The 16,674-nt window shown below is 35.3% G+C and overlaps 3 protein-coding genes across 3 annotated transcripts; 1 reads left to right on the plus strand and 2 right to left on the minus strand.

Moving 5' to 3' along the window:
- Positions 1 to 5,254, minus strand: LOC110787433 (phosphatidylinositol N-acetylglucosaminyltransferase subunit A). Its single transcript, XM_021992055.2, has 9 exons — positions 4,809 to 5,254; positions 4,107 to 4,234; positions 3,116 to 3,688; positions 2,779 to 2,933; positions 1,681 to 1,771; positions 1,367 to 1,483; positions 1,183 to 1,286; positions 652 to 742; positions 1 to 546 (listed from the first exon to the last, which is right to left on the minus strand). The coding sequence occupies exons 2-9, from the start codon at positions 4,224 to 4,226 to the stop codon at positions 451 to 453; spliced, it is 1,347 nt and encodes a 448-aa protein (XP_021847747.1). The 5' UTR covers positions 4,227 to 4,234; positions 4,809 to 5,254; the 3' UTR covers positions 1 to 450.
- Positions 5,255 to 6,842: 1,588 nt separating this feature from the next.
- LOC110787434 (uncharacterized) lies at positions 6,843 to 11,440 on the plus strand. Its single transcript, XM_021992056.2, has 9 exons — positions 6,843 to 7,248; positions 7,374 to 7,483; positions 7,594 to 7,712; positions 7,816 to 7,913; positions 9,666 to 9,753; positions 9,838 to 9,960; positions 10,178 to 10,286; positions 10,420 to 10,556; positions 11,231 to 11,440. Exons 1-9 carry the CDS (start codon positions 7,187 to 7,189, stop codon positions 11,273 to 11,275), a joined length of 891 nt encoding a protein of 296 aa, XP_021847748.1. The 5' UTR covers positions 6,843 to 7,186; the 3' UTR covers positions 11,276 to 11,440.
- Positions 11,441 to 14,413: 2,973 nt separating this feature from the next.
- On the minus strand, positions 14,414 to 16,406 carry LOC110787435 (histidine-containing phosphotransfer protein 4). The gene is made up of 5 exons (XM_021992057.2): positions 15,792 to 16,406; positions 15,272 to 15,402; positions 15,123 to 15,191; positions 14,803 to 14,874; positions 14,414 to 14,671 (listed from the first exon to the last, which is right to left on the minus strand). Exons 1-5 carry the CDS (start codon positions 15,888 to 15,890, stop codon positions 14,572 to 14,574), a joined length of 471 nt encoding a protein of 156 aa, XP_021847749.1. The 5' UTR covers positions 15,891 to 16,406; the 3' UTR covers positions 14,414 to 14,571.
- Positions 16,407 to 16,674: the final 268 nt, after the last annotated feature.

The following is a 16,674-nucleotide window of genomic DNA, read 5'->3' on the forward strand; positions in this document are numbered from 1 at the left end:
TTAACACCAGAATAATCCATTGATCATTAACAATTATCATGACTTGGAAGATTTTTCTTTCGTCCATTACAAAGCAGATGTAAATTTACAGTCAATGGTACTACGGTTGAAGTATAATCAATAGTTACATAGAGCCTGAAGGATATACGGAGTACCTCCTATGACATATACAGTATGGGAGACAAAAATGTTAACAACTACAAAAGAAATGAAAAGTTAGGTCTAAGGAGTAACTCTGCCTGCCTTTGTCCAAGGAAATTTAATAGATGGACCTTTCATCGAGCTGTTTCAGTAAAATGCTTTAGAATTTAGATTGACATGCGAAAGCTTCCAGTTACACAACTGCATGTCAGTGTTGTGAAAACAAGATAATCCAGATATGATCTGCCAGCCATACCTAACTTCTGCAAAAACTGCATAACTAAAGATGAACTGGGGTACACATTCATGTCATTTCATGTTTCCGTTCTCAGTAGCAAACTCTGATATCTCTCCTCGCTGATGAGATAACTGAACATCAGGAGCCTCCTCAATCTCCTCATCAGGCTAAACGCAAAATGTAGTGAAATGAAGAAATATTATGTCAGATATAATGCAAAACCATCACAATTCATTTACAACATGTTTCAAGCCTTGAGGTGAGAAAATAACCTGCCATAGTTTCAACAGACACCAGAAAAGATAATTGATTATCATAACCAAGCAGAAAAGCTTGCCTGCCCATGCGCCACAAGCAAGGTACCTGTTTAATTTCGAATTGATCAGAAGACAAGTTGATACTCTTTATCTTGCAATCTGCCGAAAGGAATATAAGGGTACCAGCACTGATAAATGATCCAGGCAAACAGAAAATATGCACCAGTCAGAGAAAATTAGGATTTGTCAACTCGGATTTGTCAACACTATTCAGGCTTCGGGTTGATACATTGTAACATCTGATCCTATAATTTTCAAGTTAAGCAAGAAGGACTAAAAACTGTGGATGCAATCACAAGAGTTTGTTTTCCAAGCAGCACTTTTTCACCTAAATTTACCCCATGCAAATGATGACACTTTCTGCTCAAGGGCATAGAATTCAAACACGTAAGGGATACCAAGCACACTAGTCAGTACTGCCTTACAACAGTTTAGCTCATATAATACCTCGGAACTTGGAAGAATAGCATATTCATCACGTATTACCTTGAAAGCCGTTCTAGAAGACTCTGATCAGCACACGTCAGAGCCCGCTCATAGACTCTCTCTGTTCTCTTAGCAACATCATGCCAACTGTATAGCTTTTTCATCTAGCAGCAACAGGAGATAATTATATTGGCAGAGAAAAGGGAGTTGGGGGGAGGTGGGTAGTTTAAATGATTTTACTTACTCGAAGGTGCATAACTTGTGGATCAATGTTAGGGAGCATGGTTATAGCCTTTCCAACAGCTTGCACCATAACTCCAGGGTCCGGTTCTGCAAGTACGATCATGTCATCTGGCAAAACCTAATAAGTAAAAAGGGGAAATTTGCACAAGGTATTGAAAACATTAATCATACATTCATACCTCGTATTAAGTCAACTAATATATACCTCTAAAATGCAGAAAATTCAGTTTGATCCACAGACAAAGGCTGGTTAAAAGACGAGGACGATAAACATGAGGAGAAGTTCAAGCTGATAAGGTAATTCTTAACACTTGCCTCAGGGACACCTCCTACACGTGTGCTGACTGTTAATAATCCACAACTAGCGGCTTCCAATATAGCTATGCAAAATGCTTCCGTTAAAGAACTGTCCAGAAGTTAAAACAAAGCAAATTACACAGCGTCCAACATCAAGGCAGCATTGGAACTTAGAACATCAGGAAGGTTACCCAACTGCAGAAGAGGTAGGGGAAAAAAAGAAAAAAAGGAAGCTTCACAACTTCAGCGTTAGATCTAATATGCTTTATTTACAAGTAGGACATAAATGGTCATCTGACTCAGCCATGAGGTTTGAAATTTTAAATTCACGGTTCTATGATTAAAGCTTAGAGTTCTTGTAAGGCTTCAGTCTTCAGGGAAAGCCTTAAATTTCCTAGCATAAAAAGGGTCTAACATAATCCACAAACAAATAGAACGAAATCAACAGGGTTTCTCATTCATCTTTTCTACGTAGTACAAAAGAAGAAACAAAAGGCTTTTATCTGGTGTAACTAGTAAAAAATAAGAGTTTGGCTGGAAAGAGAATCCTTACTCAACCCAATCTTACAAAATTAACCAAATACCTTGAAAGTTTCAGGAACATATAAGCCCCACAAATTGAAATTCTTCCCATGGAATTAAAAGAATACTTCAACTATTCACTCCCACAGTAAGTTATTTACTTAATAAAATAACCACACAGAGCTATAGACCTCAGAAACGCATTAAAAGTAAGCAACTCTATTCCTCAGCATACAACTCGTTAAGTGTAACCAAAGTAGACAAGTTTAAGCAATTCTATTCTTCGGATCTATTGCAAGAAAGTCAGACTGCCACTCCTATACTTATGCTCTACCGTATTATAACTCAATTGTATATTTCTAATCCAAGTGAAGCTAAAAGCAAGCCTCCATGGAGTTAAATGAGATAAGAAACAATTAAGATGTTAAATTTATCTCAAAGACAACAAAAACAGCTGTTCATAGTAGGAAGAAACAAAGATATCAGAAAATCCAACACTTCCACAAATTGTAAGTGGCTGCACAAAGCATGACAGATAATATGGAGAAAATTTTCCTTTCCTCTTATTCTAAAATCTAAAGGAGACAGAGTTACCTGTTCAAAAAAATATGTCCAGATATTAACACAGATCGAACCTGAGCATGTGGAACAGCACCCAACATTTCAACCCTATCTTGAAGAGAATGTTTTTCTCTCATCTCTTCTAGCCGTACTCTTTTTGGACCATCACCTCCAATAATGAAACGAACCTAAGATGATAAGTTGATATCCTTTGTTAATAGTAAAAAAACAAATGAACCACATATCTAATATCTATGCATGAAAAAGGTTCCAAAACCACATTTGAATTCTGATAAGTTAAGACGTAGGCGGGAAACACTAATTTCGTATTAAATCCAAAATAGATTAAAAAAAATCTCATGTTACTAACATTTGGATGAAGACGACAAACTTCAGGAATGACTTCAACAAGCAAATCTGCACCTTTCCGGTATACCAATCTACTTATCACAACAATGACAATTTGGTCACTTGAAAGTCTTTCGGGTGCAGGCTTGAACATAGCTGTGTCAACAGCATTTGGTATAACATATACCTTTTCAGCAGGAATACCTGACCTCAACACTGTATTTTCCTTGCTTGTATGGGAGACACAGATTGCTTTAGTTGCATCTGCTAAGGTAAACTGTAGAACTTTGTTCATGTGTATACTACCCACATCAGCAAAGCCATACAAGGAGTGATCAGTGAAAACAACTTTGTATCCCATTGTACGTGCATGCATCAAAGCTTCATGGCAGAGAGTTGAGAAGGCTTGATGTCCATGGACCAACGAAATCTTCTCCCGGACAAGAATAGTTCTCATAATCGGAAGTGTCCCAGAGAATGTGGGTAATACACTCTGCATGAATAGAGGCTTCCATGGCACATAATAAACTTTCAGGCCATTTGTCATATATCGCACACCAGAGCGATTCCCATATGAATGAGTCAAAACTACAACCTACAAATTTTCCACAAACCATCAAAGTCGTTTTCTCGCCAGAACCAACTAAGCCAACTTGAACTTCCAATAGTTTTGCACCCAAAAGCAAACTAAACACTAGCAGTTCAAAAAGCAAGAGAACCAATAATATTGAGTACTGAACAGTCATCAACTCATCACACAGTAATGCAATCACCATTTAGAATAAAACTTGGACCAACATAAAAGTAAACATCCATAAATCACTAAATCAGTAGAATCACGCACATACACCATAAGCTCTACTCGATACCAATACTGCATAGTGCGTACCAACAGTCTTGCAGAAATTACGCAATCAAACATGATATCCTAACTTACATACGACTTCTCCAAACATTACCAAAGTCACAAACAAAGACTAAATAACAAAGTGGAACAATGATGAATCACTTACCTTGTGACCGAGTTTTAGCAAACACTGGGATAGATAATAAATGTGACTTTCTACTCCCCCAAAATTTGGGTAAAAAAAATCTGACACCATCAATATCCTATACCTCTTCTTTTCACTCATTGAGAAGTCTGCAATTCAAGTTAACAAGATGTGAGAAACATACTACTTTCTGAATTTCTCTACAATAATTGAAGCATTGAAATCGACTACGAAAATCGAATCAGATGCTCTTGAGTTGCAATTGTAATTTAATCAAACTATAAAACTAAGACACCGTTCTCCTCTTCCATCAACATTCCAAAATCCGCATTCATTCAGTTACCCATTTCAAAATATGAAAATTGAACTCATAGACCAAAATTAATAGCTACTTCATTTATCAATTAAGTGAAACTTCAATCAAATTAGAACGAAACTAAGAACCCTATTCTGGAAAGTCGTGTTGATCACAATTACCCAGTTTGAGAAAAAATAAATTCAATGCCACGATTTTCCGAGGAGAAGAATGCTAAATTTGAGAAAATTAACTGGAAATTGCATGAAAAAGAAACCGGGAAACTAAATTGTCAAATGCATAATCAAGATTCAAATAAACGCATGACTTTTTTTTTTGAAGAATCCTGATTACATAGCATCAAAATCAAACAAAAGAAATCGCATATAGTGGTAATTAAAATCTGGAAACAACAATGGGATACTTACTAGTTCGAAGAGAAGATCAAAAGAATTGAGTTCTGAATACAAGCGCTATGGAATTCGGTGTCTATTCAAAGAAATTGAGAATGGCAGAAAGCTAAAGAATTTTGAGTGAACAATTTCATATTTGGTGGCCTAATTGCAAATCTAACCCCTCTATTCGATCTATGATTATGGACTGTATTCGAACTATGACAGATAGACACAAGCGAGTACCAGTATAGAACAGTGAACACTTTTTTTTTTTGGTAGAAGTAATTTTTGGGAGGAAAATGGAAGTAGAGAGAGAAAATGGAGAGAGAAGGGAACACGGTCTCTGAAGTGAGGAAAATGATCTCCGAAGAAATTCAAGAGAAATGCTAACGAAATCCACCCGATCGAGGAGATGGATGGTGAGGAGCGGAGAGATGTGGTGATGATGGAACAGGACCAATATCAGGGTAAGATGCAAGGAGCCCAAAAGCATGCCTCGTATGTGCAAACAACTAAGGGAACACAAATTCTTATTTACAATGGGTGTACAATAATATTGTACATCGGAGTAAAAGTTAATTTTAAATGCTTAAAAGTTATGTGTATATATATATATGTACTCCCTCCGAATTTAAATGTTATTCCCGTTTCCTTTTTTTAGTGTCCCAAAATAATCTTCCCATTTCTTTTTATTTCATTTTTAATCTCTTCCTTGTAATTTTAACTTTGTAATTCTATTGGTTTATCAATAAAAAACCTTGTACTCTCATTGGTTGGTTTAAGTTTGGATGGATTAATGAGTTGCCATTTTTATTCCTTAAATTCTATTGGTTCAACTATTTTGTTTTCTTGTAAAAATGGAATCAAAAAGCAACAATTCCCCATAAAACTACATTAATAATAGTTAATCTTATAATGTTTCTTTTTCCTTAATAACCGTGTAAAATGACAAACGGGAATAACATTTAGGTTCGGAGGGAGTAAAAGTTATCTATTTTTCAGTGATAAATTTTTTTCATTTTAGTAAAATTTATTTCTTCAAAATAACTAGTAATGTATAAAATTAATCATTTAACCCTTTAAAATATTTATCTATCAATTTTTTTTTACTAATATAAAAGTTAATCAAAATTAGGTTAAAGTTACAAAAAAAAAGGGTTAAAGTTATCTTGGTGTACAATAAATTTATTGTACACATTATGCGCGCAACACCTTTTGCAAAGGGAATTGGAGGAATGCGAAACCCCCTATATGAGAATGACCGCGAAATGGAAGAAGTGGTCTCGGACGATGATGACCCGATGTTGTTTTGTTGAAACTATAATATTCAGGATTGGTAGACTTCCTTTCGAACTATAAATATCATTTTAATAGCTAATATTAAGGAAATAATCTTTTATATTTCCACTATTTCTATTTACATGACTAAAAAACACAGTTACGTGAGGGTGTTATTAGATTCATCTTAAAAAATATATGCAATTTGACGGCCAAAAGTTAACTGTAAATTTAAAATAATGTTCAACCATCATAAAATTAAATCTTTAAATTATCTCCTTCATAATTTATGAAAATTTCCCTTACATTTGTAATCTCTCTATTCTCTTCTCGAATTTTACGGAGTACATTTTTTATTTGCTATCATCTATCAAACCTCTCTTTGTAACCATTTTATCCCTGATAGTATCAAGGTGCAACCCCTTCTTACTTAGGTTAAAAGCCAAAAAAATTCTCTACAAGAATTCTCTACAAGAGTTTGGATTGGGGGATGCCCGAGTATATTAGAGGATGTAATTGCTTCGGATTTTTACATGATTAATAATAATACTTAACGATACTGCCAGTTTTTCCTATAAACACAAATAAAAAAAGCCAAAAAAATATTTAAGAGAGATTTTTTTTTTAAACGCATAAAAGACTAAACCATATTACTAGTGAGTAGTGGCTTATGCCAAATACTTATTCTTTACAAAAGTGGTACTATTACCAAAAACTTCCGGCCCAATTTCAACTAGACATACATTAACCCAACCAAACCAAACCAAAATAAACCCAAAATAATGTTGTAGCCCTCATTTCACCACCCAATATTTGACAAACAAACCAGAAGATACTGCCAGCCCTCAACACCTAACCTGATCCGTCTTCCCCATTGCTTCCCTTGTCACTCAACTTGCCGTTTGCTGCATTTGCCGCCGTGACGGTCGTTGCTACCGTTGTTGGAATGGTGCAAAATAATATCTGAGTTGTAACCACCTCCTCAACTTCATCCTCTGGTGGCGCCGCCTCTAAGGTGTTTTGATTGTCTTCACAAAACCCTAAACCCTAATTATTTTTCCTTAAAAATCAAAACTTTCAAATTCCCGTTCTTTGTTGAGTTATTACTTGTTGGAAGAACTTTTTGATCGAAGATGCAGCACGATGAAGTCATTTGGCAAGTTATTCGCCACAATCACTGCAGTTTCATGTCCAAGTATGAACCCTTTTTTTTTTATCAATCCCCTCATTTATCTGATTTTCCCCTTTTTTAGTGATTTTTGTTTGTCTAACTGTCTAAATGATTTGTTAACTTTTATGTGTTGTTGATTAATTCATTAGAATTGAAACGGGGAAATTTTGCCGAAATCCATATAATGTGACTGGGATTTGCAACCGAAGCTCTTGCCCTCTTGCTAATAGTCGATATGCTACAATCCGAGACCATGACGGTACTGTTCTTTTCTTTTTGTATGATAAATGTTGTTGTGAACTTTTGAATTTTTATTGGTGGTTTAGTTTTTGTTTTAATGAAACTATGTGCTATGGTTTGGAAATGCAGGGGTACTTTACTTGTACATGAAAACTATTGAGAGAGCTCATATGCCTAACAAGTTGTGGGAAAGGGTTAAGTTGCCGAGAAATTACTTGCAGGCGCTCGGAATCATCGATAAGCATTTGGTACTGGATTTTTTTTCCTGTTCATTCATTTTGAATGGTTTGAATTCTGAGTTGAATATCGATTTGTTGGTGTTTGTCACTGATGTGTCGTTGAAACTTTCAGATGTATTGGCCGAAATTTCTCGTGCACAAGATAAAGCAGCGGCTGACCAAGATGACTCAAATGCGCATACGGATGAGGAAGCTCGCTTTAAAAACTAGGTGCTTCTTTTTCCTATTCACTGAGTTCTATGTGCTTTATAATCACTTTCTGAAGAGGAGGCATTTGGGTAATGTTTTTCTCGTTTGTTCAAGTTTCTCAGAAGTGGTATTGGGCCTATGGGCTTGTTTTGACCCGGAGTTTGTTTTATGACTTGAACTTCTCCAAAACTTTACAATAACTATACAACCTATGAGAAATTTGAGAATCATGGTGCATGGGCCTTGGTGAGAGGCTGTTCCAAGAAATTCATTAAAAATCTTTCATAATTCATGGAAGTAATGGAGTAGTAGTTCCTAGGTTGTTGGAAAAAATCAACATGATTTGTGGGAGCTGATAGGTGGAGCTTTGATGTATTATTATTAGTACAAGAAACTGGTAACAGAAAATGAAGATAGATGGTAATTTTTAAGAAAAAGGTCACACAAGAACAGGAGAGTCCCCCTCCCACCCCACCCCACCCTACCCCAAATCCCAAAGCGATTACAAGCACAAACGGGGATGTAGGTTACCTTAATACCAGGGTGAGCAAATGGAATCCAAAGAATGGTATTTTAAAATTCTTCTCCCGTTTTTTAATGGCACCATTTGGACTTTTTCAGTATTCACACATTCTTCTTTGACCATCTTTTGCGTTTTATACGGAACGAAACATCAAACATATAGTCATGTGGGATTTTGTTAGACGTGACATTCGTCTCGATTTATAGTTCCAAAATATCATAATTTTTATAATTCTTACTAAAGATGATTAAAGATTTGCTAGCCATTAAAAAGAAGTATTAGCTTGCATTCTAAATTGAGGAATTTTTTTTTATCTAAAAAAGAATATTAGAAAGACAAGAGCTCTAGTACTATCTTCTTTCCTGCATCTGCATGACAATGTATTTATTTTGTATAGACATTAGATGGTTGTTTTTTCCCCAATGTTTGTAGAATGACAAGTACTTCTGTCCAATACGTCTCTTAGCCATTGCATAGCTTTCTAGTAATGTAAATATGAAAGCAGGACATGATGTTCTCCTTGTGTTCTGTAGTTGATTTTTAGCTAACTGGGAAATAGAAGGCTCTTGTAACATTTCATCTACAAAGTATTTGTGATATTTGTTTGCAGCTGAGCTCTTTTTAGCTTTTACTGCATTTCTCTTATTTGTTATTTCCACTTTCCATTGTCTCATTGTCTGTATGCTCAGATTTCCTAAATTCTTTGGATTTAAATTATAGTACTCCCTCCGTTCCTAAATGTTCTTCCCATTTGGAATCTTGACAATATTCACAATGGAAAAAAATCTCTTGAATTACAACCAATATATGAAGTATAAGAAAAAAAATATAGTCATGTAGGGTCTTGTTTGATTCGTCTCAATGAGTACTTTGACAATATGAGAATTTTATATTTTTAATAACATGTAATTAGAGATATTAATGATGTAAAACGCGCATTAGTAAATGTGCCAAAGTGAAATGGGAAAAACATTTAGGAACAGAGGGAGTATTTGTCAAAAATTAAGACTTTGCTCGTCTCTGATATATGCTTGTCAGTATGCATACTGGATTGGGGTTATCTCAGAAGCATGCTTCTGATAAACTATGTTTTGAGTTTGGTGCATTATTTGGCAGTGCTTTGCATGATAAACTGATAATCTTCTTTCCTCTTATATCTACAGCTTGTTGTTACCCTTTGTGTGTGTGGAATGGAGCCATGCAAAATTCTTTAATAACTTATAACTATTTGTTGGTTTTATGTGTTGCAGGGAAAAGATTATGACAACTCCTAGAAAGGAGATGAAAAGGGATGCTAGAAGATTGGAGAAAGCTGAGATAGCGGCAGTAATAGAGAAGGTAACAGTGTGTTGACAGCTTGATGCAGAAGGGGATTGTTGTAATGGTCTTTAAAGTTATATAATTAATTGGTGTTTGCTGCAGAAAATTGAGGAGGAATTGCTTGAACGTCTTAACAGAGGTGTCTATGATGACATTGGCAACTTAGATACGAAAATATGGAAAAAGATTCTGGAGGAAAACGAGATTGAACAGGAACTTGAAGAGGTATGTGTTAAAGTGCGGCTCTATCAGGATTTCGATAAATTTGTTGGCCCTCCCTTTACTTAATGAAGTACGATAATAATGAAGGGAAGTCCAATATTTAAATTTGTATTGATGTTTGGGATGCTTTTTGTACAATTCTATGTTTCTATTGCTAATTGATGATTTTTTTGGTAATTTATTGCTCAATGACCCTATATTGACCTTTTGGATTAATCAGGAACCTGAGATTGAATATGTGGAAGGCTTTGAAGAACTAGAAGAGGAAGATGATATGGAAGATTTTGGTGCTTTTGCAAAGAATGGTCCCCTTGGTGATGATGACGAAGGTAGCCTTTCAAATCTACTGGCTGCATTTTGATTTCTGTTCATGAATAATCAATCTGCTATTGGTAAATTCTACCATTTGTTTTGTTTGATCTTTAATTCTTTATTGACTTATATATTCCATACGTGGAACAGATGACATGGATGCGGATGATGAAGATGCTGAAGGTTCAACTAGAACGAGGGGCAGAAAAGAATCCAAATTCTCTTCAGAGATTGTTGATAAAGATGAGCCTTCCAAGTCAAAGAAGAAAGCAAGGGTTCTTGTTGAGGTATATATTTGCAACCTTTATATTTTGTGCTTTTAGACTTGTATAAGTATCATTGTTGCCCTATCGGTACTGACAAGAGAATCAATTGATTATTTGGATTCAAATTGTTCATTGCGAATATTAAGCTAAGTTTTTAAATGTATCCTTGTTTATTTAATGGTATTGTTCTAAACTTCTAGCTTGCTTAACTAATCCATTTTCTCTATATGTTCCATGGGTGAAATCATAAATCTGAAAGTTTTCCTACATCTTCTCTGATAAGCACTCCATTAGGGAGAAATCAAGAAGGGGAAAGAGAGAGTTTAGATATATTTGCTAGATTATAAGTAGGGAAGTGTATTGGCATGTCATCACTTTGACACACCTCTTCTTCAAAATTCAAAACCTTCATCCTTGTGGATACGAGCTGAATTCATTGCAGCTTTGTTTTTCTTCTGGCCTCCAGTTCCGTTGTGTTTTTTTGTTCATTTTGTTCCGTTGTGAGGTACATGTTTCTTATTGGTAATATTGCATGGAACCGTCTGCTAACAATACCAACTGTCCGTCCTTCTCTCTAATAGGCAACTCGAGAACTTTTTGTTGACCCGTATCGTTGTTTGTTGTTTCCCTAAGTTTTGTGTTTTCTCACATATGTTGATGTAGACATTTTACAGAATTCATGTTCTGTTTTGCAGGTTGAACATGAAGATGGTGGAGAAAGACAGGCAGCAACTCACTGAGAGTTACGTTCAATTTTGTAAACTAGGTTAGGTTATGTAACGTAATACTTGCATTGCAAACAAAGAGAGGTGGAACTGTAGTAGTAAGCAATTGTGATACTAATATGATTTTTGTTCAGTTTTGTGCAAGGGTGGCAAAGTCCACACTCCGGTTTATTTCTTTCAGTTGTTCCTCACTAGTCACTACCCAAGTTTTTTGTCGAGCGAGAACTTTGTTGAGTCAAATGTGTTGTCAAGAAAGAAGTGCTAGGCCTGACTGTAATAAATAAAAGTTACATTCGGCTAAACAAGGTTAAATGAGTCAGTTTATACTATCTAGGAAAATTATTGGAGATAAATTTGCTAGGTTGATGGAAGTAGACCTGATCAACTTGAGCGTGAGCTGATTTTTTAGAACCCGGTCCTGCCTGCCTTTTGATCAGGTTTACACGAATACTTGGAGCCCTTCTGTGGTGTTGTATTGCACATTTGCACTATGTTTGAATTCGGATTACTGAATTTCCGACTCAAAATGTTCCCGTTTTCATCTCTGTTTGAATAATTACAAGAGCAGGGGATGGATGGTAGAATAGTTTGATATGGTTTTAGCAATCATAAGATTAGAACGTTAAGTTTTGGACTTTTAGGGTTAAGTATTGTGCCTTCAGCGAATTCAATGCAGAATTTAAAAGGATGCGCAAATCACCTCATATACATACACCATTCAAGTTTTGTTACAAGGACTTTAACATCAAATCATCAAGTGTTCCAGACTGCTTTGCCAATTCATGCTCAATATATTTAAAGATGGCACTGGGCTGGCTGGCCTGAGGCACGACATTGCTTATCATCAAAAAACAACGGCCGACAAAGGCACACTGTTGATCGTGGGATGGGCTTGCCGGTAGGATTTTTTATTTTTCTTTTAAAATCATGACAAGCTATGTTCGATCGAGGGAAATTTTTAGGCACAACATGACACGTGGGCTAGGGTCATGTCTTGCAGCCTTGTTGAAATTTTTGGCCTGATAAGAAACAAGTGATGATTAGGCCTATATTGGCTTAAGGTACATGGTTCGACACGAAACACACTTTACAGTCTCTTCACATGTAAATTTTAAAGTCAATTAGTGCTATTGGCCCGGGGATGTCCCGGGATTTACATGATGTTGAAATTATTTTACAAAAAACCTTCATTGACGTATACGTAAATTTCAAATGATTACGTATGTGGTATATTGTTTAAGAACTAAAACTAGTTAACAAACTTTTTGAGTAGTTTACTTGATTTGTATAAAATTCAACTTTTGTTCTTCACTTATACATAGTATTTACTAAATATTATGTTCACTTAAATACTACTCCCTCCGTCTCTTTTTGTTTTTTACGTTTTCCTTTTTGGGTGTCTCAAAATGTTCTGTACATTTCCTTTTATATCATCACATTAATGATTTAATATTCTATCAAAATTTGTGTCAAATGATTTTTTAACCAATTAAATTCATTGGTTATTTAATTTCTCACACATTTCTATTAGGACATTAAATTTTTTCTCATATTCCCAATATCATAATTTTGATAAAAGTGAAAACATTATAAATAAACGTAATTTTTCTTGTTTAAATAAAAAAAAATAGAAGAATCTCAATGCACGTTAATTAGTCGTTAATAATCGTGCAAAATGGTAAACGTAAAAAACAAAAAGAGACGGAGGGAGTAGATCTGTTCACGTACTATTTGTGTGACCCTACGAGTTCAGTCTTAATTCCACTTGAACTGAAGCGGTCTCTAGCTAGACATTCTATTTACTTGATCTCACTGAATAATTAACTTGTTTAATTAGTTCTGAACCGCATTTATTAGATTTCGCATTAAATTCATTAAATGCAAATTTGAACCAAGGACATATTTTCTTCAGTATCCACTTGTCTTTAGTGTGCATTTCCTAATTCATTTGTCGCTTGATGTCTGCTCATGAACATAAGGTAAGACTGGTCATCCTTATTACGTTCAGAGTTATTTCTCGATGTCAGAGTTCAACTGATCAAATAAACAGATAATCATAGCTTATGATTTATCTTAGCACGACCATCCATTTTACAGTTTCTAGCTTTCCGAGTGGTTTTGTACAACTTTTGGCATCTCATCCCAATTTGTTGAAGGACAATCCCAATCTTGCGATCTTGAGGTTAGATTTCGTTTGATAGGTAATTACCCGAACGTTGCCGTTATTGTCTCTTTTTACGGTGCGACGATTGACATTACAGTCCGAGTGGATTAAAATTTTCCGATATGAAATTTCGGATCGCAAAATGCCCACCCCGAGTACCAAGTACCAAACATTTTACTCGTTAAAATCTTGAGTCGAACTCTAGTGACCCAAAACTCAAAATCCAAGTAGATTTTATGTCATCTAACTTTGGCTCTTTGAGTGGCTTACTTGGATGATTATTTTAAAACCGGTTATGGGGATTAGAAATTGGTGATACATCTCTATGTCAAAGTTCATGTGGAGTACCATTTAAGAGAGAATTTTAGAGTGTCGCAACGATGCGAAGCTCATACCATATTATTTAGATCTCAATAACATGTTTTTTTTTAACTAACTTCTCTTGCTTCTTGTTAAGAGTTCTTACATAATTGCATTGTCTATTTTTCTATCTTCAGTTGCAAAATTCAATAAAAGAGAGGACTAAATAAAACAAAAGAAAAATCTTCATTTGAAAAGGTTTTTTTATTTCAACTTAAACACCATAACATATAGATTCACTAAATGCTGCTAAAAATGAAGCTGGACATGTTTGGAGAGTAAATATGGGTAATCATAATATTTGTTGAATACTGTAGTTCATAACTTAAGGCCACCCCATAGACCGATATGTCGGGTCATGTGATACGCACCGTGTGTTATGCCTGTGGTCAACACATGACTCAAACACGCCGTGCCTTGTGCACGTGTATGGTACATGCTAGCATAAGAAGACCTTTTTTTCTTAGTATGGCTAGTGTTATTGTAATGCATCATAATGAAATCTGGTGTACATAACCCCATTGCAGAGGACTCAAAGTACATTCACACGTATGCACTTTTTGAAGGAATCACGCCACACTTCCAGCAAAGGCATGGATGACTACCCCTTATTTAGCACTCAAATCAGCTGAAACAAATCTGCTTTTATCCTGCTGTATTGGTATATAATGCTCTGATTAGTCATAGGAGACTACTACAAACATTTCATCTACATACAACCTTCTACAACTAAATTTAGCACAACATTATTACTGAATGTTACACGATAGCAGCCCAAGTATTTTCTCTAAGTCCTTCCAGTTGAGCTCAACAAATGTAAATAAGCTTCAAGTTTTACTCTCAACATCGCATGTTCTTGCTTTATCAACTGAAATGTCTTGACACACCTAGAAACACATGGAACCAATTCGATCAGCTCAAATATTAAACCCTTGCTGTTGGGATCTACTGTACTGAAGTAGTAACTCTTCTAAGTAAAAGAATAAGCGACTCTATTGTTATTTAAAATCAAACTTACCCTTCTGCTATTCCTGCTGCACAATATTTCCTGAACTGTGAGCATTCGAGTACTACTTTCTTAGCTCCAATACTGCAATTTTTGCAATTTGAGGAAACAAAATATGGTAAGCTCAGCAATTTCATTTAGTGATTATCCATAACATGTAAAATCAGCAGAAAAATACTAGTGAATAGAGACAAAATTAAAAATATGGCTGAGCTAAATGTATGGATCTCCAATACTTCTATACATTTCGCCTAGACGTCTCAAAAAAAAAAAAAAAAAAAACAACAAAGCCATGACTCATAAAGTCATTAGTTTAGCTAAACAAGCCATACCTTGAGCTACTGCCCTTGAACTGGTGCATGTAGTTGTCCAGCTTCTCAAAGTCAAATGGATGTTTTGCTCTGTATGAAGTTATTAATCAATATGCTGCGGAGAGAATTAAGCCAATATTATAGTATTGATCAGATAAGAGTATACTCACAGTGCCTGGTCAATATTTTGGATTAGTCTAACCGAATCAGCATAATATGAGGTTACAATCTCCTCAACAAAATTAGGGTTAGCACCGTCCTGTAATTCCTCTAGCTGAATAAATTGCTCATCAAGATATCCCTGCAGCATGTAAATTACATCAATCTACTAATCACAACTAGTTAAGGGGAAGGCTACATATATCTGACCTCCTCAGGCACTATGGCCTCTCAACAATGGGACCAACAGTAAGAATAAAGATAAATATGCAGAGCAAATTAAGAAATTTTGGCAGTTTGGAACAGGAAACTTTTTATGTTTGAGGTGTCTCACCCACAAGCTATACACACACGATCACTAAAACTTCCTCCTAGAATAGTCACATGTACAATGAATCCATCTTGAAGTTCTTTCACAACATTCATTAACTTTGAAATAATGCAGAAAACAAAACTATAAGTGAAAAAAAAAAAAAAAAAAACGCAACAGCTTTAACATTTCAGATCCACAAATGAACAGAAGCACAAAACCTGGTCAAATAGAGACCTCCTTTGTTGCACAATTTTCTCTTTCAAAGACCAAGTATCCATTCTTGAAATATTTAGTGGAATACAGGTCTTAACAGGCATGCCTTAGAAACCAATAGATACTAGTCACTGATTGTCTAAATGCCTCAAAGTGCTATTTATATAGTTATGATTTCTGAAATTTCTCAACATGCAGACAGAGATACAAGATTTTGGTTTCATGTTGACTGAGAATATAAATAGACAGCAGTCAAAATCCTTATCCTTCTGAACAACCAGGCAGATTCTTTTGTACCCACGTTAAAATAACCTGGAAATTGGAATCTTCTTTTGCAATGCAATCATTTCCTTGCACCTATAGACGGATAAGTACATTAAACTGATTCAAGTATAAGGAAGATGAAAAGGAGAAATTAAAAGCAAGATTTGAAAGACTTGGGTGAATGTTAGGACAGTTCTTTCTCCTTAAAACAGGATGGGAGCCTATCTAACGTGGCTAGAGAGTTGCATTATTCTTTCACGAGATATTTTTACATAAATACCATCTTAGGATGGGTTCGGACGCAATCATCATGCTGCGAAATTGACTTAGGTGAATGTTGGGAAGTTCTTTCTCATTAAAAGAGGATAGGAACCTATCTAACATAGCTAGAGAGTTGCATAATACTTTATGAGATATTTTTACATAAATATCATCTTAGGGTGGGTTTGGACACCATCATCTTGCTGTAAAATTGACTTAGGGGAATGTTAGGACAGTTCTTTCTCATTAAAAGAGGATAGGGAACCTATCTAACATGGCTAAAGAGTTGCATTATTCTTTCATGAGATATTTTTACATAAATATCAGCTTAAACTGTGGGTTTGGACGCCATTGTCATGCTGT

The sequence above is a fragment of the Spinacia oleracea genome, chromosome 1 (genome assembly GCF_020520425.1).
Source record: "Spinacia oleracea cultivar Varoflay chromosome 1, BTI_SOV_V1, whole genome shotgun sequence".
NCBI classification, from domain to species: Eukaryota; Viridiplantae; Streptophyta; class Magnoliopsida; order Caryophyllales; family Amaranthaceae; genus Spinacia; species Spinacia oleracea.

Coding starts and splice junctions, on each gene's coding strand:
- LOC110787435 (XM_021992057.2), bottom strand. CDS start 15,890: ATGCCTGTTAAGACCTGTATTCCACTAAATATTTCAAGAATGGATACT. Junction 15,403..15,791: donor GGAGGTCTCTATTTGACCAG/GTTTTGTGCTTC, acceptor TACATGCTGCAG/GGATATCTTGATGAGCAATT. Junction 14,875..15,122: donor TTCAAGGGCAGTAGCTCAAG/GTATGGCTTGTT, acceptor CAAAAATTGCAG/TATTGGAGCTAAGAAAGTAG.
- LOC110787434 (XM_021992056.2), top strand. CDS start 7,187: ATGCAGCACGATGAAGTCATTTGGCAAGTTATTCGCCACAATCACTGC. Junction 7,484..7,593: donor TACAATCCGAGACCATGACG/GTACTGTTCTTT, acceptor TTGGAAATGCAG/GGGTACTTTACTTGTACATG. Junction 10,557..11,230: donor AAGCAAGGGTTCTTGTTGAG/GTATATATTTGC, acceptor TCTGTTTTGCAG/GTTGAACATGAAGATGGTGG.
- LOC110787433 (XM_021992055.2), bottom strand. CDS start 4,226: ATGAGTGAAAAGAAGAGGTATAGGATATTGATGGTGTCAGATTTTTTT. Junction 1,772..2,778: donor GGACATATTTTTTTGAACAG/GTAACTCTGTCT, acceptor ACTTCTGGACAG/TTCTTTAACGGAAGCATTTT. Junction 743..1,182: donor CTTCTAGAACGGCTTTCAAG/GTAATACGTGAT, acceptor GAAATTAAACAG/GTACCTTGCTTGTGGCGCAT.